Source organism: Pangasianodon hypophthalmus, chromosome 16, assembly GCF_027358585.1.
Source record: "Pangasianodon hypophthalmus isolate fPanHyp1 chromosome 16, fPanHyp1.pri, whole genome shotgun sequence".
NCBI classification, from domain to species: domain Eukaryota; kingdom Metazoa; phylum Chordata; class Actinopteri; order Siluriformes; family Pangasiidae; genus Pangasianodon; species Pangasianodon hypophthalmus.
In genome coordinates this window covers 20227380-20254728 of record NC_069725.1, presented here as the reverse complement: position 1 = coordinate 20254728, position 27349 = coordinate 20227380, and the positions used below count along the sequence as shown (strand labels likewise).

At 39.7% G+C, this 27349-nt stretch overlaps 3 protein-coding genes and 1 non-coding gene across 10 annotated transcripts; 3 read left to right on the top strand and 1 right to left on the bottom strand.

Annotated features, from left to right (window-relative positions):
* Positions 1-334: 334 nt before the first annotated feature.
* On the bottom strand, positions 335-8256 carry ccnt1 (cyclin T1). Of its 2 annotated transcripts, XM_026920527.3 has the most exons (9): positions 8008-8253; positions 7034-7115; positions 6824-6952; positions 5222-5282; positions 4429-4491; positions 4230-4275; positions 3863-4026; positions 3511-3581; positions 335-3332 (listed from the first exon to the last, which is right to left on the bottom strand). In XM_026920527.3, exons 1-9 carry the CDS (start codon positions 8175-8177, stop codon positions 2181-2183), a joined length of 1938 nt encoding a protein of 645 aa, XP_026776328.3. In that variant the 5' UTR covers positions 8178-8253; the 3' UTR covers positions 335-2180. The 2 variants fall into 2 exon arrangements, with proteins under 2 accessions (XP_026776328.3, XP_053096932.1); XM_053240957.1 differs by having other exon boundaries at positions 4230-4491; positions 8008-8256.
* mlh3 (mutL homolog 3 (E. coli)) lies at positions 8148-18196 on the top strand. 3 transcript variants are annotated; one of them, XM_026920525.3, is made up of 13 exons: positions 8148-8461; positions 10226-12672; positions 12832-12933; positions 13026-13090; positions 14521-14625; positions 14739-14823; positions 14919-14987; positions 15182-15290; positions 15916-16075; positions 16175-16198; positions 17445-17523; positions 17643-17791; positions 18030-18196. In XM_026920525.3, exons 2-13 carry the CDS (start codon positions 10227-10229, stop codon positions 18099-18101), a joined length of 3465 nt encoding a protein of 1154 aa, XP_026776326.3. In that variant the 5' UTR covers positions 8148-8461; position 10226; the 3' UTR covers positions 18102-18196. The 3 variants fall into 3 exon arrangements, 2 of the variants coding, with proteins under 2 accessions (XP_026776326.3, XP_026776327.3); XR_004579656.2 differs by lacking the exon at positions 18030-18196 and having other exon boundaries at positions 16175-16322; positions 17643-17677; XM_026920526.3 differs by lacking the exon at positions 12832-12933.
* Positions 18197-18794: 598 nt separating this feature from the next.
* On the top strand, positions 18795-27002 carry kansl2 (KAT8 regulatory NSL complex subunit 2). Of its 4 annotated transcripts, none has more exons than XR_003403201.3 (11): positions 18795-18868; positions 19335-19593; positions 21067-21242; positions 21778-21892; positions 22028-22191; positions 23395-23561; positions 23924-24020; positions 24308-24624; positions 25180-25359; positions 26215-26354; positions 26650-27002. XR_003403201.3 is itself a non-coding variant. In XM_026921412.3 (11 exons), exons 2-10 carry the CDS (start codon positions 19343-19345, stop codon positions 26272-26274), a joined length of 1527 nt encoding a protein of 508 aa, XP_026777213.2. In that variant the 5' UTR covers positions 18795-18868; positions 19335-19342; the 3' UTR covers positions 26275-26320; positions 26650-27002. The 4 variants fall into 4 exon arrangements, 3 of the variants coding, with proteins under 3 accessions (XP_026777213.2, XP_026777214.2, XP_026777210.2); XM_026921412.3 differs by having other exon boundaries at positions 26215-26320; XM_026921413.3 differs by lacking the exon at positions 26215-26354 and having other exon boundaries at positions 24308-24561.
* On the top strand, positions 24093-24230 carry LOC113530994 (small nucleolar RNA SNORA2/SNORA34 family). Its single transcript, XR_003403208.1, has one exon. It is a non-coding gene; the product is annotated as a small nucleolar RNA SNORA2/SNORA34 family (small nucleolar RNA).
* Positions 27003-27349: the final 347 nt, after the last annotated feature.

The following is a 27349-nucleotide window of genomic DNA, read 5'->3' as shown; positions in this document are numbered from 1 at the left end:
TTAATTAGGAATATGTAATACTGTAATCCTGATTTGAATAGCATTCAGCATTAGGGCATCAATAAAACAATAAGTCACACAGTAAGACTGAGAGGAACATGCCAGGAATTGAAAGTCAGGATCAGAATCAAGCACTCGTGACTCTTACTTGCCAAGATTTTGGGATTTACTACTTCCACAAAACCCAAAATGTGAAGAGTGCAGAAAATTTCTTTGTTAGAATTACAACACTGACTGTCGAAAAAAAAAAAATAAATAAAAAGACATGCCACTTGTTTAAGGTGAGAACTCAGTAACTGAAAGGTATATAACAAGACGCAAGCTCACCAGAAGGCATGTTCTCATAAAACATTTATTTACATGAGATATCAATCACATTTAGAAAAAAGGAACAGAGTTCACAAAGTTTCTTCTGCCAAGAAATGTTCCAAGAATTCATATCTGAAACCTGAGAGTTCATGTGGTACCACTGAACATAGTGTGGTGTGTACATTTAATTAAAAAAAAAAAAAAAAAAAAAATCTTTTCTTTGCAGGCGTGAAAAGATGCAGTGGTGATTGCACGAGACTGAGATTCGACCTTTCCACATCCCCATGATACCAACAATCCGATACAACACACACAAAAAAAAAAGAAAACCAAAAAAAAAAAAAAAAGAAAAAATCTTGACCCCTTTATCTCCAGCACCATCTAGGAAATCAGTAGGGAGAGTTAAGGAGCGTGTGCTTCATGCTTTTGGTAATGAGTCATGGCAGAATATAGCCTCGGAGGAATGAGTGGTAATAATACTCTCAAACTAAACAGTACATCATTAGCATGCAGAGCTTATCATGAATGCTTGTGTAATGCTTGGATAGATATAATCGCAATCCATCCTATTAAATATACTAACCAGAGGCAGGCACAACATTAACGTTAATGCGATGGTAGAAATCGGTTCATGTCTCAGAAACAAGCTGAACATAAACTCTTTTAAAGGAAACTCTTTTTAGAATTCACTGGAAAAAAACAAAAACAAACAAAAAAAAAAATGATATGCATGGTTATGGATGGATTTCTCTATATGATCTACATCCTCTGTGCTGCATACAACTTTGGTAGACATATTCAAGCAGATTATTTGAATATGGGTTATGAGTTTATAAAAGTCTATAAATGCTTCACAATGGCTTATGGTCTCTTCTGCCAATACGTGATCTTTATATTCTGCTCAAAAACAAACAAACAAAAAAAAAAGATACTGCCTGGGTTGGTATCAAAATGAAATCTACATGTTATACACTCAGTTGAATTTCGAGCACAATTTACAACCATTTAAAACAATGACTGCTTCCACCAAGGGCCCATAAATTCTTTAAAAAAAATTTAAAAGAAAAAAAAAAGCAAACATAACACATTTAAAGTTTTTTTAGATGGGAAAAATATTGCATGTCCACCTTAGAACACAAGGCTGAACAAATAAGAGACTAACTAACCAGATTTTTTAAATATTTTGATGCAAATCTGTGTGGGTTAGACTTTTTTTTGTTTTCTTCAACTTACACAAAATGACTAACACGATGCAAACAGGGCTAAAACAATACAAAAATAAATCCAAATCACTTCCAAAGCAAAAAAACAAAAAACAAAAAAAAAAAACCTCTAGTTATTTTTTTAAAAGACTATCAATAAATATTGTAGTTTAGAAAAAGAGACACTAATTGTTAAATTGTTAAAAACCCATACGTAAAAACAAATCTCTCTTTTTTTCCTTGTCAACAGTTACTCAAAGAGGATGACCACAAAACACAAAAGGTCCCCCTTGCTCAGGTACACAATTCCTATTAATCACCATTTAGACATAATGCATATATAAAACTGAGTGACAAAAATAGTATGTACATTTTTTTTAAATAAATAACATTTTGCTTTTGCATTTTTTTTTTTTTGCTAAGTTTTAAAAGTTTATATTTTATAGTTATAGCCATTATTGCCACACATTCAGGTGCCGTGGAACCACCCATGCACAAGGACACCGAGGATGATTGGGGTGGATTAAACAGGCTGAAGCAGAATGTGCATATATAGTGGTACGTAAATTTTTCATAAATCTTAATGCACATGATAGAAGTGGAGACGATGGAGGGATGAACTCTGGAAAGCCTGGGACGGTTTATGGACAGAGTGTGATGGACGGGGGTTCATTCGGGGAGCGGTGGAAGCCGTGGAGGGGGTTCCGAGGGAAGCGGTGGAGGTTGCGGGTTGCCTCCTCTCGAGCTCGCTCCGTATCTGTAGTCGCCGTACTGGGAGTGATAGTTAAACATTTGGGGCTGCGCAGGCTGCACCCCCTGGGCGCTCAGCAACGAATTCAGCATGTCAAAGGTGTCCTGGAACTCATTAGACTGACCACCTGAGCTGGCGCTGTGCCCGTTGGTGTCAGCCTTGTCCGTTTTGGAGTGAGAGTAGCTTCCCTGATTGTGTGAAAGCGCAAGCGAGGGCAGGATGTCAGTAGGCAGTGGGGGCAGCTGGTACGAATTCCTGGACGACTTGCTGACTTTAGAAGGGTGAGCACTAGACGAGGGCTCGGACGAGTGAGTTCGCTTTCGGGATGACGAGGAGGATGAGCTCATTCTGGTTGGGTCTGCTTTTTTGCTACTTGTGGAAGCACTCGCAGAGCTGGAGTGTTTGTGTGCTGATGAAGATGAAGATGATGAGGAGCCACTCCCTGAAGAGTGGTGATGGTGATGATTGTGGTGGTGATGATGGTTGGACCGCTCTCTGTGCTTCTCTTTGTTCTTTCCGTCATCCCCTGGACCTGATCGTCTCTCTGGGATGCGGAGCTTTAATTTCAGGTCCTGCTCGGCTCCTTTGCTGCTGTTTGGCAGACGCATTTTGATTGAGCCACGATCCTGCCTCTCGTCTAGCGGAATCTTCAGGACGATGGGCTCTGAGGAGCTCGAGCCAGCTTGCTGCTGGTGGTGGTTATGATGGTGCTTCTCCTTTCTTTGCTGGTTCATGAGGGCCTGGGCGGCTGTGGCGTACTCACGCTTTACAGACGCCTCCATGTTTTCCAGCTTCTTTTTCTGTGCGGCGAGCTCGTCAGCGTGCTTGGCACGATACTCGCTCAGAGACACTCTCGTAGGAGCAGGTGGTTCTGGTGGGTTAGGCACTTTGAAAACAGGCTGCTTATCCTCCGCAGATGACGTTGGGGTGGAGGACGAGGAGGTTGAAGGAGGAGCTGAAAGGCTCATCAGGCCGGCTAGCGTGCTTTCAGAGGATGCCATGGAGATCATATTCATCATGGTCTCTGTCTTGTCGCCCTCCTTCGGCTTCTTCGCTGTTTGACCCGATGCCTGAAATTGGAAGAGAGAACAGTGAAAGGTATAGATATATCCCTTAAATATTTAGCAATTTATTACTCTAAAAGTAGATTTTAAATTGTTTAAATGACTTTTCAGACGTTCTTTATCAAAACTGGCCTATAACAGACAACAAGCATAAATCTCTACACTACAAACAGAAATGACTTACTTTCCAGTTTCGAATGCGTTTTAAACGGCTCGGTGTCTTCTCCAAGATCTGCAGAAACTCATGTGTGAGCTCTGTAAAACCATTTTGAACATAAATTGACTTCAAATGTACTGAGCTGATCTGAGCATATGCAGAAAACTTTGAGTGACGTCAAGAAGATGAAACCAGGGCAAACAGCACACAGGGACGAGTGCCCTCAACACTTCAACAGCGGTGGACAAAAACCACTAAACCAAGGAGATGTTAGTTTTTTCTTTTATTGATGGTTGCACAGCAGTAGGTTTAACCACCAGAAAAAGAATATACATCCTAACCCCTACTAGGCTGCGGAGATCGTGTGCAATTTACATACCGTCCAGCAGCTCGAGAGTGACTTTTCGGTCGACGTACTCCCACCAGTGCTTGCTGTCAGTAGAGACGGGTATTTCCCAGTTAGACCACTTGCAGGCCAAATGAATGCACACACACGCAACTACAGGTGGACTGTACTGCAGGCAGAACGTGGTCAGGTGCAGACTGAATTGACGTGTTGGTCCAGCAAACAGAAGGGGAAGAAGAAAGAAAGAGAAAGAGAGAACATTATAAAACTGAACATGGCAAAGCATATAGTAATATACACAAACAAGGTGTAATCAGCTACAAAACCAAAGTAATAAGCTCATTAGCAGGGGAAAAAAAAGCACTTTATCAGAGTTGTTTTTCACAAAAAATTAACACACCTGTTGGTTGCCATAAAATATGATGTCTGGGCCAGGTCCTTACTCGCTGGAATAAACAAAACATGCAAAAAACATCCCAAATGAAATATTGCCACACAAGCCTGCCAGCATTCCACATTCATCTGGGAGGATAAAACACTAAGTATGCAATTAAAAAAACAAATAAAACAAAAACAAACAAAAAAACCACGGCACTTACCTCGTACGAGCTGTGTACACTTGACGACGTGTGTGTGAGGATGGTCAATGGTGATGTCAAACGCTGAAGTGACAAAGGCAGAGGAGAAACAAAGAGAAAATAGTGAGAATCAAATTCACATACAATTGTAGCATCTTCAAACCTGCTAAACAGCTAGCAAACACACTGGTATAAATAAAGCACATAAATAAAATTCACTGGGTCTGGATTGCATAATTTCACTGAGCACCACGGTGTACGAAAAAAAAAAAAAAAAACCCAAAAAAAACAGCCCAGTTAGGACCGTGTCGAGGCGGTGATTTTTACTGATTGTAACGATGTGCTTTAACTCTTCAGATGACTGATCCTAGATAGGACAAATATGGATGAGTGAGTTAAGGACAGAGGATTTTATCTGCAAATTCACTGTGATATTTTTGAGCCGCTCTCTCGCTGTCAATTCCACTCATAACCTTTAACAGTAAAGAATGCAAAAAAAAAAAAAAAAAGAAATTGTGTTAAAGCAATGCGAACTTCACAACAGCACAAAACAGAATGGCTCAAAAACCCTCTGATGGTACAAAAAGGAAACGCACACACATTGTCAAGTTGATATGAAAAAAAAAAAAGAAAAAAGGAAGAACTGAAAAAAGGTGAGAGTTACAACAATGGCTGTTTATGAGGAGCTTAGGAAACGCTCCATTTGACTCCTGGGACTCGGCTGTGAACAGGAGCAAAGAGGATTATTCTCCCTTCACTCTAACATGGTGGTGGTGGTGACTCATAGACCCACTTTTGCCAGTTCCAAACTTACCGAGGGTCTGGAGTATAATGCTCTCAAGCATGACCAGGTCTTGGGATTGTTGCAGGTAAGTCTGAGATTGAGAGGACAGGCAGGTTACTCACAGGGTCTTATGCACTCATATCACTCTCTCTCTCACAAGTACCCTGTCAGCAGCCAATCAAAACTTCACAATAGCAACTATCAACTCCATCAATACAGACATATACATATATATATATATATATATATATATATATACACACACACAAACACACACACATTTACTAGCACACAAGCACACATCCACACTGTAAAATGTGTACAGTGGTATGTAAATGCTTTGTTGCAGGATTTGATAGCCAATTGCTGTGAAGAATATGAAAATTCCTGTTTAAAAAAAGAAAACATTAACGGAAAAACTGCAAAGTTGTGTGATGCTGTTTTGGAATAAATTTTTTAAAATGGAATTTGTACATATTAGGCCTCATTTAGCAACCTTTTGTGTGTAAATTCCTGCCAAAGGTTTCAGTGATGCTGATTTTCTTCAGACTTATATGCGTATGCTGATAAAAGCCAACCTCTCAAAGATTAACACGCATGTTCATGGCACAGCTGACATACAGTGATGCACACAAAACTCCATATAAGTGAAAGCTCACGAAGAGATAAACAACGAGGACTAACTATAAATAAATAAATAAATATTTAAAAAAAAAAAGAGAGAGAGAGAGAGAGAGAGAGAGAGAAAAAAAAACTGTACAGTAATGCAGCTCAGCCACTGCAGTGCATCAGTTAGGCACATACCAACTCATCTCCCTTTTGTAGGGTGCCATTTCTTTTGACCTAATTGGACAGCTAGTCTCATTCATTTATGGATTTGTTTTGGTTTAATGTCATTGTAAAGAAAAATTTATTACACTGGTGTGTGCAGTTGAAATTAATTAGAGATTTAAACCTGACAGTGTAATCCATGCATAAATGTTCACTAACTCATTACCAGTGTTGAAGCTGATCAATCGAGGTTCACATTAGATGCTAACGTTTTCCTGAACTACCTGGATTTTAATGAACACCAAACGCTCTTTACGAATGAATTGGATCATATCCAGCTTGATAAATGAGGCCTATTATTAGTCATGTAAGGAAAAATATGGTCAGGTTTTAGATATCAAAAACTTAGATGCATCAAGATTAGGGCTGTACCAATCCTGTTTTTATATTTAAAAAAAAAAAAAAAAAAAAAAAATTACAATACTGATAACGCTCAGAGTATGGACTCTTTTCTGCAAGTGTATTGCCTCATGTGTGCGCGAAACACAACAAGTGTCCTAGTGACGTACTCTAGTACAGTTCATACACATTATCTATGTTATGTCCTACATCATCACATCACATCACAACAACACAAAATATATCAGTGGACAGAACCAGAAAACGTGTCAAATCACTTAACGAGCACAGACAACACTGATACTCAGTGTCGGATCGGTACATCCCTAATCGAGATGCATAAAGAACTGTTCGTGCTGCCTGGAGATTGAACCTCCTTAAAGATTCCCACCCCTACGTCAATCACAGACCAAACGTGCCACATACCATCTCCATAATCATACGCACTAGATCAATACTTACGTCACTCCTAGAGTCTAGAGGAGGCTCCTGAGGGTTGAGACAGGCATGGGCCACCTTAATCACATGCTCCAGCTTGCGTGGCTGCTCTTCAACCTTCGCTGCCAGAAAAAGGGCAGCAGGGGCAATCACCTGGATCAGGAAGGGAAAAAAGAGCAAATGAAGTTTTGGCACAATGTGACTCGAAGTCTAAGCGGATGAAGTCAGACTTACATTTCGGTGGAAGCGAGTGAAAGACTGGATCATGTAGAAGCGATGCATGTACGCGATGGCAGTGTTGATGGTGAGCTGGGATCTGTTCATTTTGGAGTTAAGGGTTAAAACCATGGGCATGAAATAAACAAGACATGGACATGCAATCACATCAATGCAGTACATGCTCGCTGGGGTTTAGGACGTGGAGGCATTTCTTTGGGGAGGAGGATGGAAAGAAAACAAAAGCAGCTGTAGGTGTCAGAGAAAATAAACAGCACCAGTACGTGAGGGACAAGAAGGAAAACAAAGCACTGTTGCTAAATACCGAAAGTGAAATTAATGCTCATGCTAGTCATGTTAGCAAGCAGCTTAGCAAGGGCACGCGCAACACAAACATTATATTATTCCTTAAAACGCGTTTCGTTAGATAAACAAATTAGCAAAACTTAGAATTTAGTACGTTTTTTTTTTAAACAACAAGACTTTTTTTGATGAACAACCCATCCTCGGAGACAGCTCCTAACATATTCGAAATGCTAGCTAGCTAAGTTCACGAGCTAACCGCGAAAACAAAACGACACAACATGCTAAGCAAAAGGTCAGCTATGTAACAAAACAGTGTTTGCTAAAACATTATCATGGTAACGGATTGAATTATAGAATATTAAAGCACAGAATGGGAGAATAGTTTATTTTCTAAAGTAAAACTCGCACTGCTCGCCGCGGTGAGGCCTACACATCCCACAAGCCTCAGCCCGGCTAGCATTAGCTAACAACACCGGGCTCGCACGTTACTTCGAGTTATTTCTACTTACATTTTCATTTACAGATAACTGTATTAACATGTATACATCATTCAGTAACTATTAATATCCATAGCTAAGTCAAAACGCAGCCGAACCGGCTTCCTGCTCTTTTATTTGTACCAAACAGGCTAAGTTAGCAAGCTAAGCTAGCTAGCCTGTTATCGACGCTTCAGGAAAAAAGGATACACATTGAGCCGTTGTCCCATGTCCTGTAGAAGATTAGCAGCCTGTTGTCTGTACGATAATTCTTTATCAGGGTCAAGTCCCGCTCGACGAGATGGACTGTTTTCGATCTGCTCGCGGGTAAAGTACCATTTATTCTTCTTTCCCGAGCGAGAAATTTGCGGAGCCGCCATTACTAAGAAGGAGACTATTTTAAAAATCGTACTGCGTCACAGGAAACACGTTAGCGGCACCCCGTCTAAGAGACCGCACCACTTCCGGTAGAGTTCAAAACAACATGTGTGGATGAAAGAGAAGTACACCGATGCAGGAAAGAAAATGGCTTTCTTCTTCTTCTGGTGGTGCTTCTTTATCAGGGTGTTGAGCTGTGTTTTAAAAATGTCTCACGGAAATGGCTGTTTACCATCACAAACCATCTGAAACATGACCTGAGCTGTTACTGTTACTGAGACCCGAGGTAAAAAAAAACAACAACAAAAAGTCTTCAGCTGGATTTATGTATTCATTTTTGTTATTTGCTGGATTCAGTTTAATTTAGGATATTTAACTAAGTAAAATATACCTTCTCATGCTGTATGGAACAAACTCCTTTCTGCTTTTACTCCTACAGCGGTGTGGAAAATAAAATACGTTAAGATAAGCTTGGTGTCCACTATAACGGACATTTATGTAGAAATGAGCTCTTACTTTATCTCACAAATAATTCAGCTCCCCTCAGACCTCACTACTCAATTCCTGACATGTTATAGAAAAAATAACAATTATAACAGTAACAGAACTTGTATAGTTAAAAGACTAAATGTAACCATGTAATTGCGGTAGTAACATAGTAGTATATGAGAGTCATAGCTTCATAAATCCACCTTTCTTTTTTGTCATAACTTTACCTTGCTCTACGTCATAGCGTCACCTTGTTTTACATCATAGCGTCACCTTGTTTACGTCATAGCTTTACCTTGTTTTACATCATAGCGTCACCTTGTTAACATCATAGCTTTACCTTGCTTTACGTCATAGCTTTACCTTGCTTTACGTCATAGCGTCACCTTGTTTACGTCATAGCGTCACCTTGTTTACATCATAGCTTTACCTTGCTTTACGTCATAGCGTCACCTTGCTTTACGTCATAGCTTTACCTTGCTTTACGTCATAGCTTTACCTTGCTTTACGTCATAGCTTTACCTTGCTTTACGTCATAGCGTCACCTTGTTTACGTCATAGCGTCACCTTGTTTACGTCATAGCTTTACCTTGCTTTAGGTCATAGTGTCACCTTGTTTACGTCATAGCTTTACCTTGCTTTACGTCATAGCGTCACCTTGCTTTACGTCATAGCTTTTCTTTGCTTTACATCATAAATTTACTTTGCTTTACTTCATAGCGTCACCTTGCTTTACTTCATAGCATCACCTTGTATAATGTCATAACTTTACCTTGCTTTACGTCATAGCGTCACCTTGTTTACGTCATAGCTTTAGCTTGCTTTACGTCACAGTGTCACCTTGCTTTATGTCATAAATTTACTTTGCTTTCTGTCGTAGTATAACCTTGCTTTACTTCATAGCTTTAGCTTGCTTTACATCATAGCGTCACCTTGTTTAATGTCATAACTTTGCCTTGTCATAGCATCACCTGGTTTTACATCATAGCTTTAGCTTGCTTTACTTAGTAACATCACCTTGTTTCCGTCATAACTTTACCTTGCTTTACGTCATAGCATTACTCTTGTACGTCATAGCATCACCTTGTTTTACGTCATACATTGACCTTGCTGTACATTATAGTCTCACCTTGTTTAACATCATAACTTTACCTTGCTTTATGTCATAGCATCACCTGGTTTTACATCATAACTTTACCTAGTGTTTTGTCATAATGTCACCTTGCTTTACATTAAAGCATGACCTTGTTTATGTCATAGCCTCACCTTGTTTTACATCATAACTTTACCTCGCTTTCTGTCATAGCATCACCTTGCTTTACATCATACATTGACCTTGCCTTATGTCGTAAATTTACCTTGTTTTATGTCATAACTTTACTTTGCTTTACGTCATAGAATCACCTTGTTTCACATCATAAATTTACTTTGCTTTAAGCCATAGCTTCACCTTGTTTTAGGTCATAACTTTACCTTGCTTTATGTCATAGTTTCACCTTGCTTTATGTCTCTGATAAAAAAATAATGTTAGTTGAAAGAGGACTATTTTTATGTGTTTCAGAATGATCAGAAGTCTGTCGAAAGAAGTTCAATCACACTTGCGCTCTGGAGTTGCCATTTTCTCATTGCAGCAATGCGTGGAGGAGCTTCTACTGAACAGCATTGATGCCGGAGCAACATGTGTGGCTGTGAAGATAGACATAGAGGCCTGCAAAGTTCAGGTCTTAGACAACGGCTCAGGCATGGACCGAGAGAACATGGAGAGGGTCGGGACCAGGTATTGCACGAGCAAATGCAGCTCCATTGAAGATTTGGATAATCTTTGCTTTTATGGGTTCAGAGGAGAAGCAATTGCCAGCATGGCCACCATGGCAACCATGGTAGAAATCACCTCTCGCACTAAGACATCTGTGAAAACATTTGTTAAAAGGTTTCACGAAGGTAAGGCGTCAGATGTTTTCGAGGCGCAGACTACTCGCCCATCAGCCGGGACGACAGTCCTAATTTGTAACTTCTTTCACAACCTGCCAGTCAGGAGAAAAAGGATGGACTCTGTGCTGGAGGTGGAGCGTGTTCGTCAGAGAGTGGAGGCCATATCGCTGATGCATCCATCTGTGTCATTTACTGTCAAAAGAGATTGTTCAGACACACTCCTGGTACAGATTCCCAAAGCCAGGAATACTTACTACAGATTTGTTCAGATCCATGGATTGAATAGGGCCCAGAAGCTCGGAGAGGTGAATTATACGCATGGACAGTTTGAAATGACAGGGCACGTTGGCCGAGAGGGACACTACAACAACAGCCTGCAGTTCCTCTTCGTGAACGGACGACTTCTTCTGAAAACACGTCTTCACAAACTACTCAATTGCCTTCTCAGGAGACCGAGTAATGTCCAAACCAGCAATCTAAATGTGTCCGCTGTCATCCCAAGCCCTAAACAAAAAGGCAGTGCTGATTTACATGGAGTTTACATCATTAATATCAAGTGTCCCTATTCGGAGTATGATGTGTGCCTAGAGCCAGCGAAGAGTCTTATAGAATTCAAAGACTGGGATAGCGTGCTCTTGTGCATCGAGGAAGGCATAAAAGTGTTCCTTACAAAGGAGAACTTAGTATCAGAGTGTTCTGTGAGTGACATCCAAAGCTTTGGGGAAAAGGAAAGCAGTCCAGGAGGGAATGTAAATATTGAAGACACAGGAAGGTTACCAGTTCCTGAAAAAAACTTTGGGCAAGATGAAGAGATGCCTGAACCAGTGCGATCAAATACAGAGTCTGAAACGAATTCAGATTCAGACCCTGAAGAAGAAGAAATGGTGAACAATGACGCCATTGACGAGCCTTTGCAGGAATTGCTTGAAAATGTTCAAAACACAGAGTGCACTGATGATAGGGAAGACAATACCTCGTCACTTTGTGTTAGCAGCAATAAAATAACACACTTTGAAAATTCCAGGATTGATGTCATTGATCATAAAGTGGCATATGACAGTTTGAGGAGATTCACTGAACCCAATCTCAGCTGTGCACCGAAGAGAAAGTTGACATTACCCCATGCTCGGAGTCAGACAGACGGCTGCGACTACGGGCCAAAGATCACTAGGGTCACACCGCATCGCAAATTAACACTGTCTTTTGAAACTGGATCTCTTGACAAATTCAAGAGGTTGTTTGGAAAAGAGGTTGAAATGAAACCCCAAACAATGAACACACAAATCCCTGATGTTTTATGTCCGACAGACTTTTTTGAGAGTTCTGCTTTGAAAGCAAGCAGTAATTTAGTCTGTTCTGAAAGTGTGCCAGTAGAAGATCTTGGAGTAGATCGCTCTTTGTTCAAGGACAATTCTGTCTTCAAGAAGTTTCAGTGTTCCTCAGCCAGCAAGAGGAACAGAATATCATTAGCGACAAAGCTCTCTCGCAAGGTAGAACATGAAGATACAAAAAATACGCTCATCAGTGACACATTGCTTAACCCTTTAACACAAGATACAGACTTTATAGAGAAGTTTCCCAATTCTCTGTCAGTGGTGGTGAACAATGACGGTGTTTTAAATCACAGCGTTATAGCTGAGAACTCCGTAACGACCGAGCCGCATGAGGTTGACCGTTCAGATGAACCCACATTCACTGCTCCCAATGGACAGGAAATGTCAACAAGCACCTCCACCTCCACCAGCGAAGACACTGAGCTCACTAAAAATACGACTTCCCCTAAGCCCGATAACCCCCAAGGTCAAATAGTTGACCCTGCATCACAACATGACCTATTGCCCTCCAAAACAGGAAATGAGGAACAGACTGCAAATGAAAGCCGGGGCCATGAGAGTGATGGAACGAAGCCTGTATCGAGTGACTGGCTGACACATTACGATGATTCATTGGGAAAGTTGGTCTACATCAATCAAGTAACGGGACTCAGTAAATATGAGAATCCATCACTGAAGGAGAATCAAGTACCGTGCTCCGCAAACCTCACCAACATGGCGGTCAGCGTTGTTTCAAAGACAGGTAGGAAGCACAACTACTTATGTACTGCAATATAGTATATCAGTACATGAACTCTCTTCTCTATATTCAGTATTTCCAAGTCTTTCCTGAATACAGTAGAATGTAGTGATCTGACAAGTCAAAGGAGTTATCTGTTAGTCGTGTTTTTTTTGCCTGTAGGATTGGAGTACAGATGCTACCCTTTTCAGACAGACCTTGTATTGCCCTTTCTCCCCAAACCTAGAGCAGAGAGAGTTCGTAGCACAAGCATAGAAAATGGAGGTAATGCATGTCACAGGTCAGTGTAGGCATAAAAACAAACTGTGTGGTTTCTACTGATTGAAATTCTCATTTTCTCACCAACCATGTTGAAGGTCCGAGTTCCCTGTCGACTCTTTACTCTGAGTGGAATAACCCTGTGTTTGTACGACCACCTCAGGTAAGAAAGTCCTGGCCTATTCGACACCAGACTTGTTTCTGAGGTGTTTTTTTTCTTCAGTGTGTGTGAGAGGTGCGTTACATGTGTTTTCACACTAACAAGCGACAAAGCGACAGGCAGCTGTTCATGTTCTATGCGCATATGCAACAGAGAGCCTGGATTTCAGCTAAAATCAATTAAAATTGCTGTTTCCTCAATTCTATGCAAATTAGATATGACGCAGCAAAGCGACAAATCCAAACGATAGGCTTCAGTGATTCCTCTGACCAATCCGTGTGGTCCGACGTTTCTTCAGTTCCTCACTCACAACTTTACACTGCAAAAATTACCACCTCAGCAAGTGAAAATATCTTGACTGTATTTGAATTTCTCTAGTATTTCCTACTGTAAGATCACAATAACCAAGTATAAGGTTATTAAACCTATTTCTATTAATTTCTACTTAATTCAAGGTTTAAAATCTCTTATTCTGTTGGCAGATCATTTTGCTTCTTTTTAGAAATTAATGCTTAAAATGAATCAAATTGCCTGCCAATAGAACAACACTTATTTCAGGTTTAATTAGTAAAAAAAAGTCTAGAAATAGGTTTAATAATCTTATATTTGTTTTATTGTAATCGTATAATACGGAATACTAGATAAATGCAACTAGATTCAAGATATTTTCACTTGCTAAGGTATTTTTTGCAGCGTAGTTCTTACCTGCGATTAGTTTCCTGTTTGATTCATAAAAAAACATGGTTTTATTTTATCCTGTCATATATGACCTTTCATGAAATGTTTATAGAGACATTAAGAAGAAAAATAAAGCTTGGAAGGCAGAAGCAGAGATCATTGTAGCTGTGTGATGTAAATGTAGCTAGTATGTAGCTAGTACAGTTTGCTATTCTGCCATTGAAAGCTAATACAAAGCCCAGCAAGCAACATGTACATTTTCACACTGATTAGTTTATTCAGTGTTACTTAATTTGTGTTTAACTAGTTAGCTTTAGAAGATATGTATATATATATATATATATATATATATGTATATATATATATATAGTTACTACCGTTTCTCATTGGAGCTTAAAAGAATGTGCACACCACTAGTGCCAATAGTAGCGTACGCTACACAACCACAAGTAACAAGCTACAAGTGACACAAGCAACTTGCGTCAGTAAATTTAGAGTTACACTTCCATTTAAACAACCGAACAGATGGATGTAAAGGGTCTGGTGTGAATTCAGGGTTAGTTGTATGTGTGAGTAAACCACCATTTGCCATTGATCTTGGTGTAAGTTACATACAGAGACGCTGTTTGTCACAGTCATTCAGAAGGAAAATTGTGTATTTTTTTTTAACAGTCAGAGCCTGTACTCTATTCTGGAGAATGTCACCGCTGATATTATATTATCAGATGTTATCTCAGTGTTTTGTGCTTTTAAAGGTTGCTGTGGATGTGACAAGTGGCCAAGCCGAAGGCCTTGCTGTGAAAATCCACAACATTCTCTTCCCCTACCGCTTCACTAAGGAAATGATCCACTCGATGAAGGCAAGCACGACTTTTAATGACTCATTTAAAGCAGCATTTAGGTGAAACGGATTGCTTCACACTTCACACACAGTGCCTGCTCATGCTTCGAATTGCTTGTTTTTTTGCCTCAGGTTATTCATCAAGTAGACAAGAAATTTCTTGCCTGTCTCATTAATACTACAGTCGAAAATACCCCAGAGTCTAGTGAAAATGAAGGTATGTTATACATTTTCATTAGAAGAATATTCATTATATTGTTTGAGTTACGACTTTGTACTCTTAATCTAAGTTGTATTTATTTTCTTTTTCAGGAAACCTTCTTGTACTGGTCGATCAACACGCAGCTCATGAAAGGGTTCGCTTGGAGGCGCTTGTGACAGGTAAATCCAACAGCATAAAATAAACCACATCTGCCTGCTCTTTATTCACAAATAAAAAAAAATGCATTCAGGTGCATGTATGATGTGTACAGCTGTTCAGTCACTGTAGTTCTAAAATATATCACCAGCTGGGTTGAAGTTTGTATGTAACTATGTAATGCAGATGTGTGTGTGGTGCTTTCTGTCTGATTCAGAGTCTCATGAGGACGACCCGGACACACCAGGTAAAAAGAGACTGTGTGCATCAAGTGTAAGTCCTCCCCTGGAGATCCATATGACTGAGGAAGAGATAAGACTGCTGAGGTCAGTTGAAGGAATTAAAGCAAAACTCTTTTTCTCTGTCACCATTTCTCATGTTAATGAGAAAGCCAGCGTCGAAGTAATTGTTGTTGATGCAAATGATGTACTCAAAGTTCCAGCATGCAGTGCAGCTCAGCTATACTCAGCTGTCCCAGGTTACAGCAGGAGCTCAGCTAGGCTAGTTAGCAATCTATGACATGACTAGCATGACTAGCGTTGCCTGAGGTATTAGCATGAAAGCTGAAGCCCTAGAAGCTGATCCGTTTGCCAAATAAAGAGGCGAGAGAGTTGGACAGACTGTGAAAGATTAAAGCGCCGCTGCATCTGTCTCTTTAGGTAGAGATGAACTGAGGGCTAAATCCAGCTCTCATCCCGTACTTAAACAGCATTGTGGGTAATGTAGGAAACGGTTAACCAAAGTGAAAATAGACCAACAGGTCGCTGAATTTCATTACACAATAAATCTTTGTCACTGAAGGTCATGTGTTAATTATAAAGATTATATATCTAAGGCATTCAGAATGGATTTTTCCTTTAAGTACAGCTTTAGATACAATTGCAATAAAAGCACTATGTTAAAAAATGTTAATCAGAATTAAAATTAAGTGTGTACATTTTGATTCTGCAGTTTGTATCAGCTTTCCCTAAGAGACCTGGCTCTCGAAATAAGCTTCCCTCAGACAGAGCAGTCGTCTGTGCTCGTGGAGCGACTCCCCACCTGTTTCGTAGAGAAAGAGAACACAGAAAAGCGGCGTGGCAGACGTAGTGTCATCAAGTCTATCGCAGAGGTCAGAATCATGCTCTTAGAAAGCTTTCTGTTCTCTGTAAAGATAATTAAAAGCTTAAATAAGCTTTATATACTAACAAATCACCCTGTGTTTGTTCAGGAATACTTACGAGAGCTGATTGAGGTGAGTCTGAGGTTTGCGCAGAATGCTACTCGCCTACTTTTTGTCTGTAATTAAGATTTTTGGATTACAATCAACCCCAGAATTAATGGCATCCTTCATGAAATTGAGCACAGCTGAGCAAGATGTGAGTGACATTTTAAGCTTAAACATTTTGGGATGCTTTGTAAGTTTATTTTAACAAATGTAAGAAGAGTAAGTTGGGTTCCAGACTTTTTTTTTTTAATCATGGCCCAGTTGTACTTCATGGTATTTTTAACTGCTTATGTAATTCTTCTATCCATTGCCTGGCTTGCCATAGTGATGGATGATAAAAAGATTTTACATGTGTAACTTTATTAATTGATCATGAGCAACAGAGATTCTGGAGACTGAAGAATGTTTAAAATAGTTCTATTAAAGATTATTATTTGTAGTTAACTTAAATATTCTCTAGGGATTCTTAAGCATGTACACTAAATGGCCTAACGTTTGTGGACACCTGACCATCACACCCATATGTGGTTCTTCCCCAAACATTGCAACAAAGTTTGAAGCTCACAGTTGATTACAATACCATTGTAAGATGCAGAATTATAATTTCCCTTCACTGGAACTAAGAGGCCCAAACCTGTTCCAGCATGACAATGCCTCTGTGCACAAAGCAAGCTCCAGGAAGACATGGTTTGCCCAGGTTGGAGAGGAAGAACTTGAGTGTCCTGCACAGAGCCCTGACCTCAACCCCACTGAACACCTTTGGGATGAACTGGAACGCTGACTGAACCCCAGACCTCCTCACCCAACATCAGTGCCTGATCTCACTAATGCTCTTGTGGCTGAATGAACACAAATCCCCACAGCCACGCTCCAAAATCTAGTGGAAAGCCCTCCCAGAAGAGTGGAGGTTATTATAACAACAAAGGGGTACTCAGTCTGGAATGAGATGTTCAACAAGTACATATGGGTGAGATGGTGAGAAGTGCCCACAAACTTTTGGGAACATAGTGTATTTTAGAGATAAAAAGCTATCTCTTTAGAGGACAGATAAGTAGCTGATCCAATATTTTGAGTGTAAAATTTTACTTATGTGAAATGCTGTTTATTACAATGATATTAACCCATTTTTCTAAATGATGCCTACAGTTCTGAAGTTTGCTTCACCTTATGTTAATTTATAAATGACATCTGGAGTCACTGTCTAGTTAAAGTTAAACGACTTAGTTAAAACTTAAGAAGTTAAACCTGTTTCATGTGATTCTCATTTTTTCAGGCTCTGCAGTCAACAGGAAGAGTAAAAGTCACTTTGCCTCTAACAGTCCACAATGTCCTTGCTTCACAAGCTTGTCATGGTCAGTCTCTTGAATGCAGCTTGCACTTTTAACAGTGATGTGTATAAACAGCAGAATCCGAAGAGACGTGCGCTTTTTTGTTATGACTTGTTCAATATCTTCTTCTCATATCACAACAGGAGCAATAAAGTTCAATGATGAGCTGAGTAAAGAGGAGTGCTGCAGTCTGGTGGCGTCCCTCTCGTCCTGCCAGCTGCCCTTCCAGTGTGCTCACGGACGGCCCTCCATTCTTCCTCTAGCTGATCTTCTCCACTTAGAGGATGAACAGGTGTTTCTCATGCCTTGGCTATATCATGTTTCTTGGTGAAATGTGCCAGTCTTTATTTATTTTGTATTTTATGATTCACTGTATAAATCAACCTGTTACAATCCAATGAAATTATTATTTCATACTGTAGAGGTGTTCCTCTAGTGAGGATCTGTTGTATGCAATGCATACTTCATTTTTTGTAAGGATGATTTATTACTCATTCCTGTCTTACTCATCATATTTTATTCATTCACAGGAGCTCCCCAAACCAAATCTCAGGAAATTGAGAAGAATGTACAAGGCATGGCAACTTTATGGAAATAATTAATTTGGGCAAAACATGAAATTTCAGAGAGGAAAGCACATTCAATTTACAATTTCAAATTCAAAATTTTTAAATTAAATTATTTATTTTAATATGAATTTAAGTCTGTTTCTTCATTTTTGTTGTGTGTGTGTGTGTGATATAATAATAACCATAATTACATGAAAATAACACAACATTTTCATATTTAAGGCAAGAAACTACAGGTAAGTATGTTAATTAAAAAAAAAGAATACTGTAGATCATCAGTGCCAGTTGATTGCTGATATTCTTACATGTACATTTTTTTTGTATTGGAAATTTTTCAAAAACTTACCTTTATACAAATTTGCATACCTAATGATTCTGATGTTATAAATAAAATATTTATTACATTGTGAAGACGCTCTAAGAGAACGACTTTTTACAAAAATATTTGTTGGAAAATAATTTACAGTACACTGTTACATAAATAATAATAATAATTCAGTATAAAATTTAACGTAAATCCAACACTTCGCTTTAAAGACTTTCAACGATTATTTATTTTGTAAGATTGATCGGTGCATCAGCCAATCCAGAAAGAGCATACTATAGCTCTTGTCCAATTAAACGGCTCAGGGAAAGGAGATGATCCAATCCCGGTTAAGCGTGGGCGGGTCTGCTGAAGAAAGTGGGCGGGGTTTAGGGGGAGACAGTGAGTAGTGCTTAGCAAGCAGGCATTCGATTGGTGGTCTTTGCCGTTGTAAGTAACGGAGCTTCGAAGTCAGCGACTGTAGTGTTAAATATTGGTGAGTTTTTAATGTTACTTGGTCCAGGGCTTTAAAACATAATGTTTTAATTTAGATATAATAACAATAGTAGCTTATTTTATGAATACTGTACCGTATTTTGCCCTTTTTGCGGAGCGTTAGCTCGCTTGCTAACCTCAGTAGCCATTCAAAGATGGCCGACCTGTAGGTGACGTTCTGCGGAAATCGGCGCGAGTCAGATGACATCCAAAAAAATAAAAATGCAGAATCTCTGTTGTAACGCTTAAGTGTCTAAATTTTAAAAAAAATCTATTTAAAAATATTTAGCAGTTTGTTATGGCTGTGTGGAAAGTAACTGTGGCTTTCATTAGCATTAATATTCTCTGTTGTAGTTTCTGTATGCTGAATGCAGTTTTAAGCAGCACGCGTATCTAAAATGGAGCTGCATTTTTACGATACTTTATTGTTTTTTTTTTTTGGTCGGTTTTTTGTTTCCTCCCCACAGTAGCCCGGATGAACCGGATTCGGATCCACGTGCTGCCGTCCAGCAGGGGTCGAGCGTCGCAGGCCGCGCGCGCCCACGAGCCCCAGACGTGCGCGTTCACGCAGAGAGCGTGCACTCAGCCTCGCATAGACGGCTGGGACTTCTGCATCAAGCACATCCTGGAAGACAAAAACGCTCCATACAGGCAGTGCAGCTATGTCTCCAGTAAGAACGGCAAGCGCTGTCCCAATGCTGCACCAAAACCAGAGAAGAAGGACGGGTAAATGTTTGTTCAACACCTCAAACAGATTTAGACTGTTAGGGCTGATGTATACTTGGGTGAAGATACATATGAACATGTTTGTGTTGAGACGGGATAAGACTTCCTGTCCGCTGATAAGATTTACTGTCTGCTGGAGGACGTCTGGAGTAATTATGGAGTAATTATGGAGTAAAATATTATCGAGTTGCATGGGATAACTGATCTCAGTACAAATCGCACAGATGCGAGTGCTGACACGATGTACACATGGTTATCACACTAAAAATGTACCTCATTTTAATGCAGATTGATTGTTTTGACCTCTGTTATAGCTGCTCGTTGGAGAGCCTTTGACTGCACATGCTGTGCTTCATCGTTAGTAGGTCACATGTCCATAATATGTATGTACACTATACTATATGTACTAGGAGCTCAACAACTTACCTACAAATCCTGGAGTTTCTCTTCTCTTACATGTCCTTTTAAACTTCAGTGCTTGACTTATAAGCCAGTACTTTACTTAATTTTGGTTTCGATTGAAGACAGTAAAAAAGAGCACTACCTGGAGTGTCTTTATACTGAAGAAAAAGTCGAAGAAAAACAATAATAATAATAATTTCCTGTGGAATATAACAGTATCTTTACAAGCATGCCAGTTAAGACGATATGTATATGGCATAATCTTTCCAGAAGTGTGCACGCATAATCCGTAACAAATACTGAAATGACAGATTCAGACAAGACTAAAATCCAAGAGATACTCTGGTAATAATTACATTATCCCACTTCCCAATAAATCTGGTACAATGTGAATAGGGCTTCAGCGAATGTGTTTATAGGTTAGTGTCGATTGCAAATGAGCAGATGCACACATCTCCAGAATCTCAGCCTCGTTTCTTCTGAATGTTTTAGAGGGGAAGTGTTCTTGATAACGCTGTGGTTCAGACATGCTCCAAAAAATACTCAACCCAACCCAAAGTAGCAAAACAGAGAAATCTGAGGAATGTTTGGCTGCTGAGATGCAGCGATACAAGCACTTATACAACCCATTTTCAAAACATAAAATCTGTGAAGTGACATTCTTGGACAGGACAGTTTTCAGTGTAATGTTGCAGTGCAGGTTTTCAAGTACAGTGTAAACTAAATTCTTCATCGTAACATACTTGGCTTCTTCTGTCCGTTTTTGACCCATAGAACCACTTTTTATTAAAATTGTCATTGGTTCCAGTTGACATTGTTTATAAGTATAACTTTGATAATGGTGGGTTGTGATTTCCACCACTATACCAAATTAGAAAATCACAGGCTGCCTGGTTATTCTTTAAGGACCCAGATCCCACTTTGAGAACTATGGCCATAGTGACCACATCACCATTACCTGATGCCTGGCAATATGCTTGGTGCCTTCACCTTATTAATCACATGAAAGACTAAATTGTACTATTCTTGTCTTTCTCTACATGACATTGTTTTCTCCCCCCCTCTTTTTAGGGTTGCATTTTGTGCTGAACATGCACACAGGAATGCTTTGGCGCTGCAGGCACAGATGCGCAAGGCTTCCTCCGGACCGTCCCCTGAGGTCCTGCTGTCTCAGCTCAGTGGCTACAACAGGACGGAGTTGGGAGCTCTCGGCCAAGATGGCCGCAGTGAAGCGAGTCGCATACTAGGCAGGATATTTTCCAGATTACTTTTTACCATTTTTCAACTAAATTTCTGTTTACCATATTGGCAGTGTGTGTAATCATTGATGTAGTTTTATGGGGTTGATTGCACATGGGTACCACAGAACGCTCACGAAAGTCGAAGTAACCATAATTACTTTTTACTTTTTACTCAGGTAATACTTCTTCTCAGGTGTGGCTCATCCTAAGACCTTTTTTTTGTTGTTGTTATAGGGAAACGGGTGTGGTTTTTGCATTTTCGTTACTGCTTATATATTTTAAACACGCAAAAGCCTTTAGGCATCCAGTGTAATTGAGTTTACAGCTAAGAGATTTTCCATTAGGTTATGCAACTTTTTCTCCATTGTACTCAGTCATACATGAGAATACTGTGGTTTGAGATCAGGTTAGAAAATTCTGGAATATCGCGAACACCGCTAAAGTGTGAATGGAACCACAGTAATAGTTATAAACATTGAGTTTCAGGATTTAAATTTGAGAATATCGAGGTGATAAATCCTCTCTGAACTTCTTTGTATAGATGAAGACAGCTGGAGCGAAGACGAGCAGGATCCAGTGGTGCTGGATCAGACGTGGAGAGGAGATCCTGACAGTGAAGCGGACAGCATAGACAGCGACCACGAAGACCCTCTCAAGTGAGAGGCTTTGTCATTCACTAGTATAGATTAAACGCATGAAGAGTGTATATAAATACAGCTGCAGGCTGTGCTAATATCCAAACTAACGCTCACTTCGTTTTGTGGTGTGTGTTTGTGTGTGTGTGTGTGTAGGCATGCTGGGGTGTACACTGCTGAAGAAGTTGCTCTGATCACACGTGAAAAGCTCATCAGACTCCAGTCACTCTACATAGACCAGTTTAAGCGTCTGCAGCACTTGCTGAAGGAAAAAAAGAGACGCTACTTGCATAACCGCAAGATTGAGCACGAAACAATAGGTAACTTCACTAATCCTGTACATCTGTTTTCTTGAGCAGTGTAAATCGTTAGCTGTCCAGCAGCATAATAGTGTTGATGCACGCTATAGCAGTGGGTGAGTTTGGGTCAAACTGTACATAATCCAGTGTAGCTGCAGGTTAATTCTCATGTGAGGGTTGCAAAATATACTGCTATGTCTTCCCATCCACAAGTGTAAAACCTGGCGATAGTATACATTATAATGATGCGCTTCAGCTTGCATATGTCCCCACATACAGCCTCTCTTCTCACTGCTGGATTTGTTTATGTGCATTTGGTTATGTTGTGACCACTGAGAAGGCTCTTGTAAGCACAGTGCAGAATATGTGCTCATTTACATAAAGTTATGCTACACTGAATTTGCAAGTGAACACGTACTGTAATAATTTGGTGGCACAGAATTCGTGTGCACTACTGTTTTTTTATTCATAGCTGCCCAGGGGACAGGTTCAACAACTCCCTGTAACTCTTCTGCTAGCACAATACGAGAGAAAATAAAGACTCTCTCCAGACTCACTTAATACACTATATAGCCTAACGTTTGTGGACACCTGACCATCACACCCATATGTGGTTCTTCCCCAAACTGTTGCCACAAAGTTTGAAGCACATAATTGTATGGAATATTTTTGTATGCTGTAGCATTACAATTTCCCTTCACTGGAACTAAGACCTCAGTAATGCTCTTGTGGCTGAATGAACACAAATCCCCACAGCCACACTCCAAAATCTAGTGGAAAGCCTTCCCAGAAGAGTGGTGATGGTGAGGTGTTCACATACTTTTGGAGCTATAGTGTGATGGTGGGTAAAGAGAACACAGCAAATGTAGTCAAAATGTTTGCCAGTGCCCTTTTTTTTTTTTTTTTTTTTTTTAAACCGTTTGCATGATTCCGTTATTTTGAGAGAAGATGATAATGATATGGCTACATAGAGTATGGGAATTCACTTCGTTTCCTTTGGATTACATTAATGCACTTAACTATCTAACTAGCTTGCCATACATTACTACATTATGTTAGCTACCACTTTTTAGCCATTAATTAGGTTTCCAGACATCCAAAACATGAGACTAGGCAGCACACTGGAGCTTTTACTTGCCTGGTGGGCTAGCTTATAAGTTTATGGTTTGTCCACGTCTGCCTATTGACTCATGCCTAATGAGTGTAACTGGCTGTCTGAGACAGGCAGCAGTCTTTTAACAGGACCTGAGGGTCTGTCCATGAAAGAGAGGGAAAATCTGAAGAAGCTGAAGGCTTTACGTCGCTACCGGCGGCGCTACGGAGTGGAGGCTCTGCTACACAGGCAGCTCAGGGAGCGCAGGCAGGCCGTTACTGAGGGAGGAACACCTCAGGTACGTCTGCTCTAGTCTTAACCTGATCCCTTTATTTTTAGCAGGATTGGGTCCAAATTGTTTTCTGCTTCATCTTGTATTTTAGATAATGCAAGAGTTTCAATTTCAGCATTTCCGCTTTATCTGGATTGGTGTAGAGGATTAAAATTAGGCTCCAAACCCCATTACACAGTCGATCAAATGGATTTTCAGAGTGTTGAGTGAAGACCAACAGTTTTGCAGCTGTGTATTTTTAAACAGCAGTTGAAATCGGTGTACTAACAAGCTTTCACAAACATTTTGATAGGAAAATTTGATAAGGACTCTGCATAATTACAATAATAACTTTATTTACAAATGTATGCTTTATGGTGTTTCCACAGACCCACTCAGTACGCCACAGCCAGAGGTGCATTTCCTTTGTGGAGGGGACGCGGTGTTCAAACCCCTGTCTGCCAATGACCCGACACTGCGTGTCTCGTATCTTTCTCAGAGTCAAGCATGCACACTTGTAATACGTTTGTGGTTATAACCCCTTCTCCTGTAAGTCTCTGCGCCCTGAATCAAGGCCAACAACTTGCTGTAGCTGTTGGTTTCAAACAGCGGCCAAAATCGAAGTCTTCAGATGGTCTGTTGACTTTCCCAGAACTTGCTATATGGGAAAAGTCAGTTCAGTTAGAAGAGACATTTTGATGATTAAAAATTTTCCCACAGTGCTACATTTATATCTGCTGTTTTCTTTTAGTTTTCTTTAACGATCCCAACAGATATTTACCAAGACAGTAGCCAGGTGTTGTTTAAGATGTGCCCAGGCCTTAAGGACGTGCCCTGTGACAGGCCGGTGCACATGGGCCAGTCAGAGGAGCCACGATGCCCGCTGCATCTCTCCCTGCCTCCCCCCATGTACCAGCCTGAGCAGGAGCCACTGGCGCCGGAGCAGCTATCATTAGCACCAACAGACATGTACCTGAGCGCTGCCGAGCTTCAGCCCACAGAGAGCCTGCCCCTCGAGTTCAGCGATGTACGATTAACTTCATTTGGGGTCGTTGGTCATCTAGGATGTCTGTTGAATGACAGGAATACAGTTAAGAAAATTTGAAATAGCACTCTTAAAAAGTATGTAGTATATTCTAATGTATAATTAGACTTTTTTATATACATAAAGAATGACTAAAAAGACTTTGAATTGAAAAATGTAATATTTTCCATTTCAGCCTTTTTATTGCGTTTTGTCTATAGCAAGTTCAGCTAGCTTGCAGCATTGTTAATGTTTAGTATATTTGAAAAACAGTTAATCACCAAAATATTTTGCGTAGTAGATATTGAGTAAATGATACTACTGAAGTCTAAGGAGGCCATGTTTTTTTTTTTTTTTGTCCCATTATCTTAAAAGTCACAAGTTTGTTGAAATGTATCTTTCTTTACCTTTCTTGTAATCTTGAGCTAACAAATCATTTTGACATCAAACAACGCAGCCAGAGCTCCACTGAAAGTCAAATAGATTTTTATCAGTACTACAAAACAAGACGTGATCTCAGAAAACCTAAATAAAAATATATGTCAAGTTTAGAGTTCTCAGCCCTACTGCTGTAGTTAATGTGAGCTGAGAGATGACGGTGAGATTTGCTCTGCTCTGCAGGATCTGGATGTGGTAGGTGATGAGGAGATGCAGTGCCCTCCATCACCGCTGCTCTTTGACACTGCCCTGGCGCTGGAAGACCAAACCATCCGCGCCATTGCTGAGGCTCCTATGGACATCTTGACCTCAGGACAGGACCCCGATCTCTCAGAGACAGAAGACATGTCCACAGCAGACCAGGTAAATGTTGATTTACAGCAATCATACAATGTTCTTGATTCAGTCTGGGTTTATTTTCCAATTGTAGCAATATATTTTTTTGGTAAATCATCTGTTCGCATCTTTATATTAGCTGTAGCAGCACTGAACCCTATTTGGTTAAAGAAATAGCAAGAACGTATGATTTATATTGATTTAAAAGCATAACGTTTAGCCTTCAGTACTTTCTCAGTGCACTACGAAAGGAATAAAACTCTTCCGGACATGCTGTTATAGAAAAATATTCAACAGTTAAGTGGTGTAATGTGCCGTAATGTGCCCGGAGCAAAGCAGAGTTACTGTTACCACCAAAAAGTTGAATGTTTTCCAATAACAGCACGTCCTATCATGTTTTATCCCTCTTATGCTGTAGCTGTTTGCCAATGATTACATTTTATTAATGAACAACACGTCATACATTTTATTTGTTTATACTTACATTTAATGTTATAGATCATCCATGAAACAAGTTCCTGTTATAACTTGAATTATAGCAGCTGTAAGAAGTTCCCTCAGCTTTTTTTCTCTCTGAGTTAATAAGACAAAAAAAAATACAGCTCAGGAAACAGATACTGTTACAGCTTTACCTGATACAAAGCGCAGACACTGGAGACTCCTTTACAAAAATCTTAAACATCTCCTTACTGAAAATGTCACCATATCAACAATCACAGGATTTTTAAGAATGTTTATGTGGAGCGTCCGCCATGCGAGTCACTGCAGAAGTTACTACGGAAGTAATTGCTATAGAAACAATAACATATTAGAATGAGCACATTAACATAAGCCTGTGATTTTGCTTTTGCAGCCTAACTAGTTTTATATCTGCTGTTATAGAATATTAATCAACACCTTCTGGCGAGTCAGATTCAAGAATTCAACAACGCTGTGGTATAAAGAGAGAGGGTTGTCTGCTGTTCATCTGGTGTGATTTCTTTAAAAAGTAGGCTTTCTAATGGACTGCGCATTTGAATTCAGTGAGTTTAAAATGATGCCAGTCACACTGTCTCATTTCATAAATGTTCATTTAATGCAAGCACAACAAATGTTAACTTTTTTTTTTTTTGCAATTCATGACAAGTTTTATAGCTTGGAAAAGTGCAGTTTACATGCTAAGGACATGCTTTGGAGATTTACAGCAATATGATTTTTAATAATACACCATCAAGTTATTCCATTCTGTCCTTTCAAAGACGCTAGACTGGCTCTGACCTTGAACATCCAGGATCTATTAAAGACACTCTTTCTTTTTTTTTTTTTTTTTACCCCCAGGCTGTGTCGGAGGTATCTGAAACAGCAGGAGATGAGGATGCCACAAAGAATTCTTCAAAGGACCCTGACACAATAACAACAGTTGGCACATCCTGAGCACCTTGTGCACTGATTTTCTCAGCTGTCTACAGACTTTTACAGAACCTTCTGCACTGGTGTCCGATCAATAGCCATATTTAACAGAGCCTTTTTTTGTGGAGGAAATGTTGCACCTTATTTATAGAAAATGTTCTGATGTATATTCCAAAAGCCTTATCGCTTGGGGAATGAGTGCTAATACATTACTTGTAGGCAACATGAATTTGTTGCTTTCTTTGGAAATAAAACGGAAACTGTGTTGCCCCGGTCTGGAATCTTGAGTATGTGCTTATTATTGCGTGTGAAGGTTCAAGTGTGTGTGTTTGTGTATGCAAGGCTTTTTTTTTTTTTTTTTTTTTTTTTTTAATATAAATACCCTTCTGCATTTGAAGCCAATAATTACTCATGACTTGATCACATACTTTCCAGCCAGCACTGGAAGTGGCCACTAGAGGAGCAGAAACTCCTCAGCTTAGATGTAAAGCATTAAAATGGGGACTGCTATTTAATATGGCATGGATAATCAAAATCAGACCTGGAATGTATAAATTACAACCTAGCTGGTTTAAAAAAAAAAAAAAAGGTATGCATAGTCAAATTACAGAAAAACTAAATTATTCAT

Excerpts from the sequence above, each read along its gene's own strand:
- kansl2 (XM_026921409.3), top strand. The coding sequence starts at position 19,343 with ATGAACCGGATTCGGATCCACGTGCTGCCGTCCAGCAGGGGTCGAGCG. Across the intron at positions 23,562-23,923 it reads CTGAGGGAGGAACACCTCAG|ACCCACTCAGTACGCCACAG; the intron begins GTACGTCTGCTC and ends GTGTTTCCACAG. Across the intron at positions 24,625-25,179 it reads TGTTGAATGACAGGAATACA|GATCTGGATGTGGTAGGTGA; the intron begins GTTAAGAAAATT and ends TCTGCTCTGCAG.
- mlh3 (XM_026920525.3), top strand. The coding sequence starts at position 10,227 with ATGATCAGAAGTCTGTCGAAAGAAGTTCAATCACACTTGCGCTCTGGA. Across the intron at positions 13,091-14,520 it reads TGTTTGTACGACCACCTCAG|GTTGCTGTGGATGTGACAAG; the intron begins GTAAGAAAGTCC and ends GTGCTTTTAAAG. Across the intron at positions 14,988-15,181 it reads CTTGGAGGCGCTTGTGACAG|AGTCTCATGAGGACGACCCG; the intron begins GTAAATCCAACA and ends TGTCTGATTCAG.
- ccnt1 (XM_053240957.1), bottom strand. The coding sequence starts at position 8,177 with ATGGCGGCTCCGCAAATTTCTCGCTCGGGAAAGAAGAATAAATGGTAC. Across the intron at positions 6,953-7,033 it reads TCACTCGCTTCCACCGAAAT|GTGATTGCCCCTGCTGCCCT; the intron begins GTAAGTCTGACT and ends TTCCTGATCCAG. Across the intron at positions 4,027-4,229 it reads TATTTTATGGCAACCAACAG|TCTGCACCTGACCACGTTCT; the intron begins GTGTGTTAATTT and ends ACGTCAATTCAG.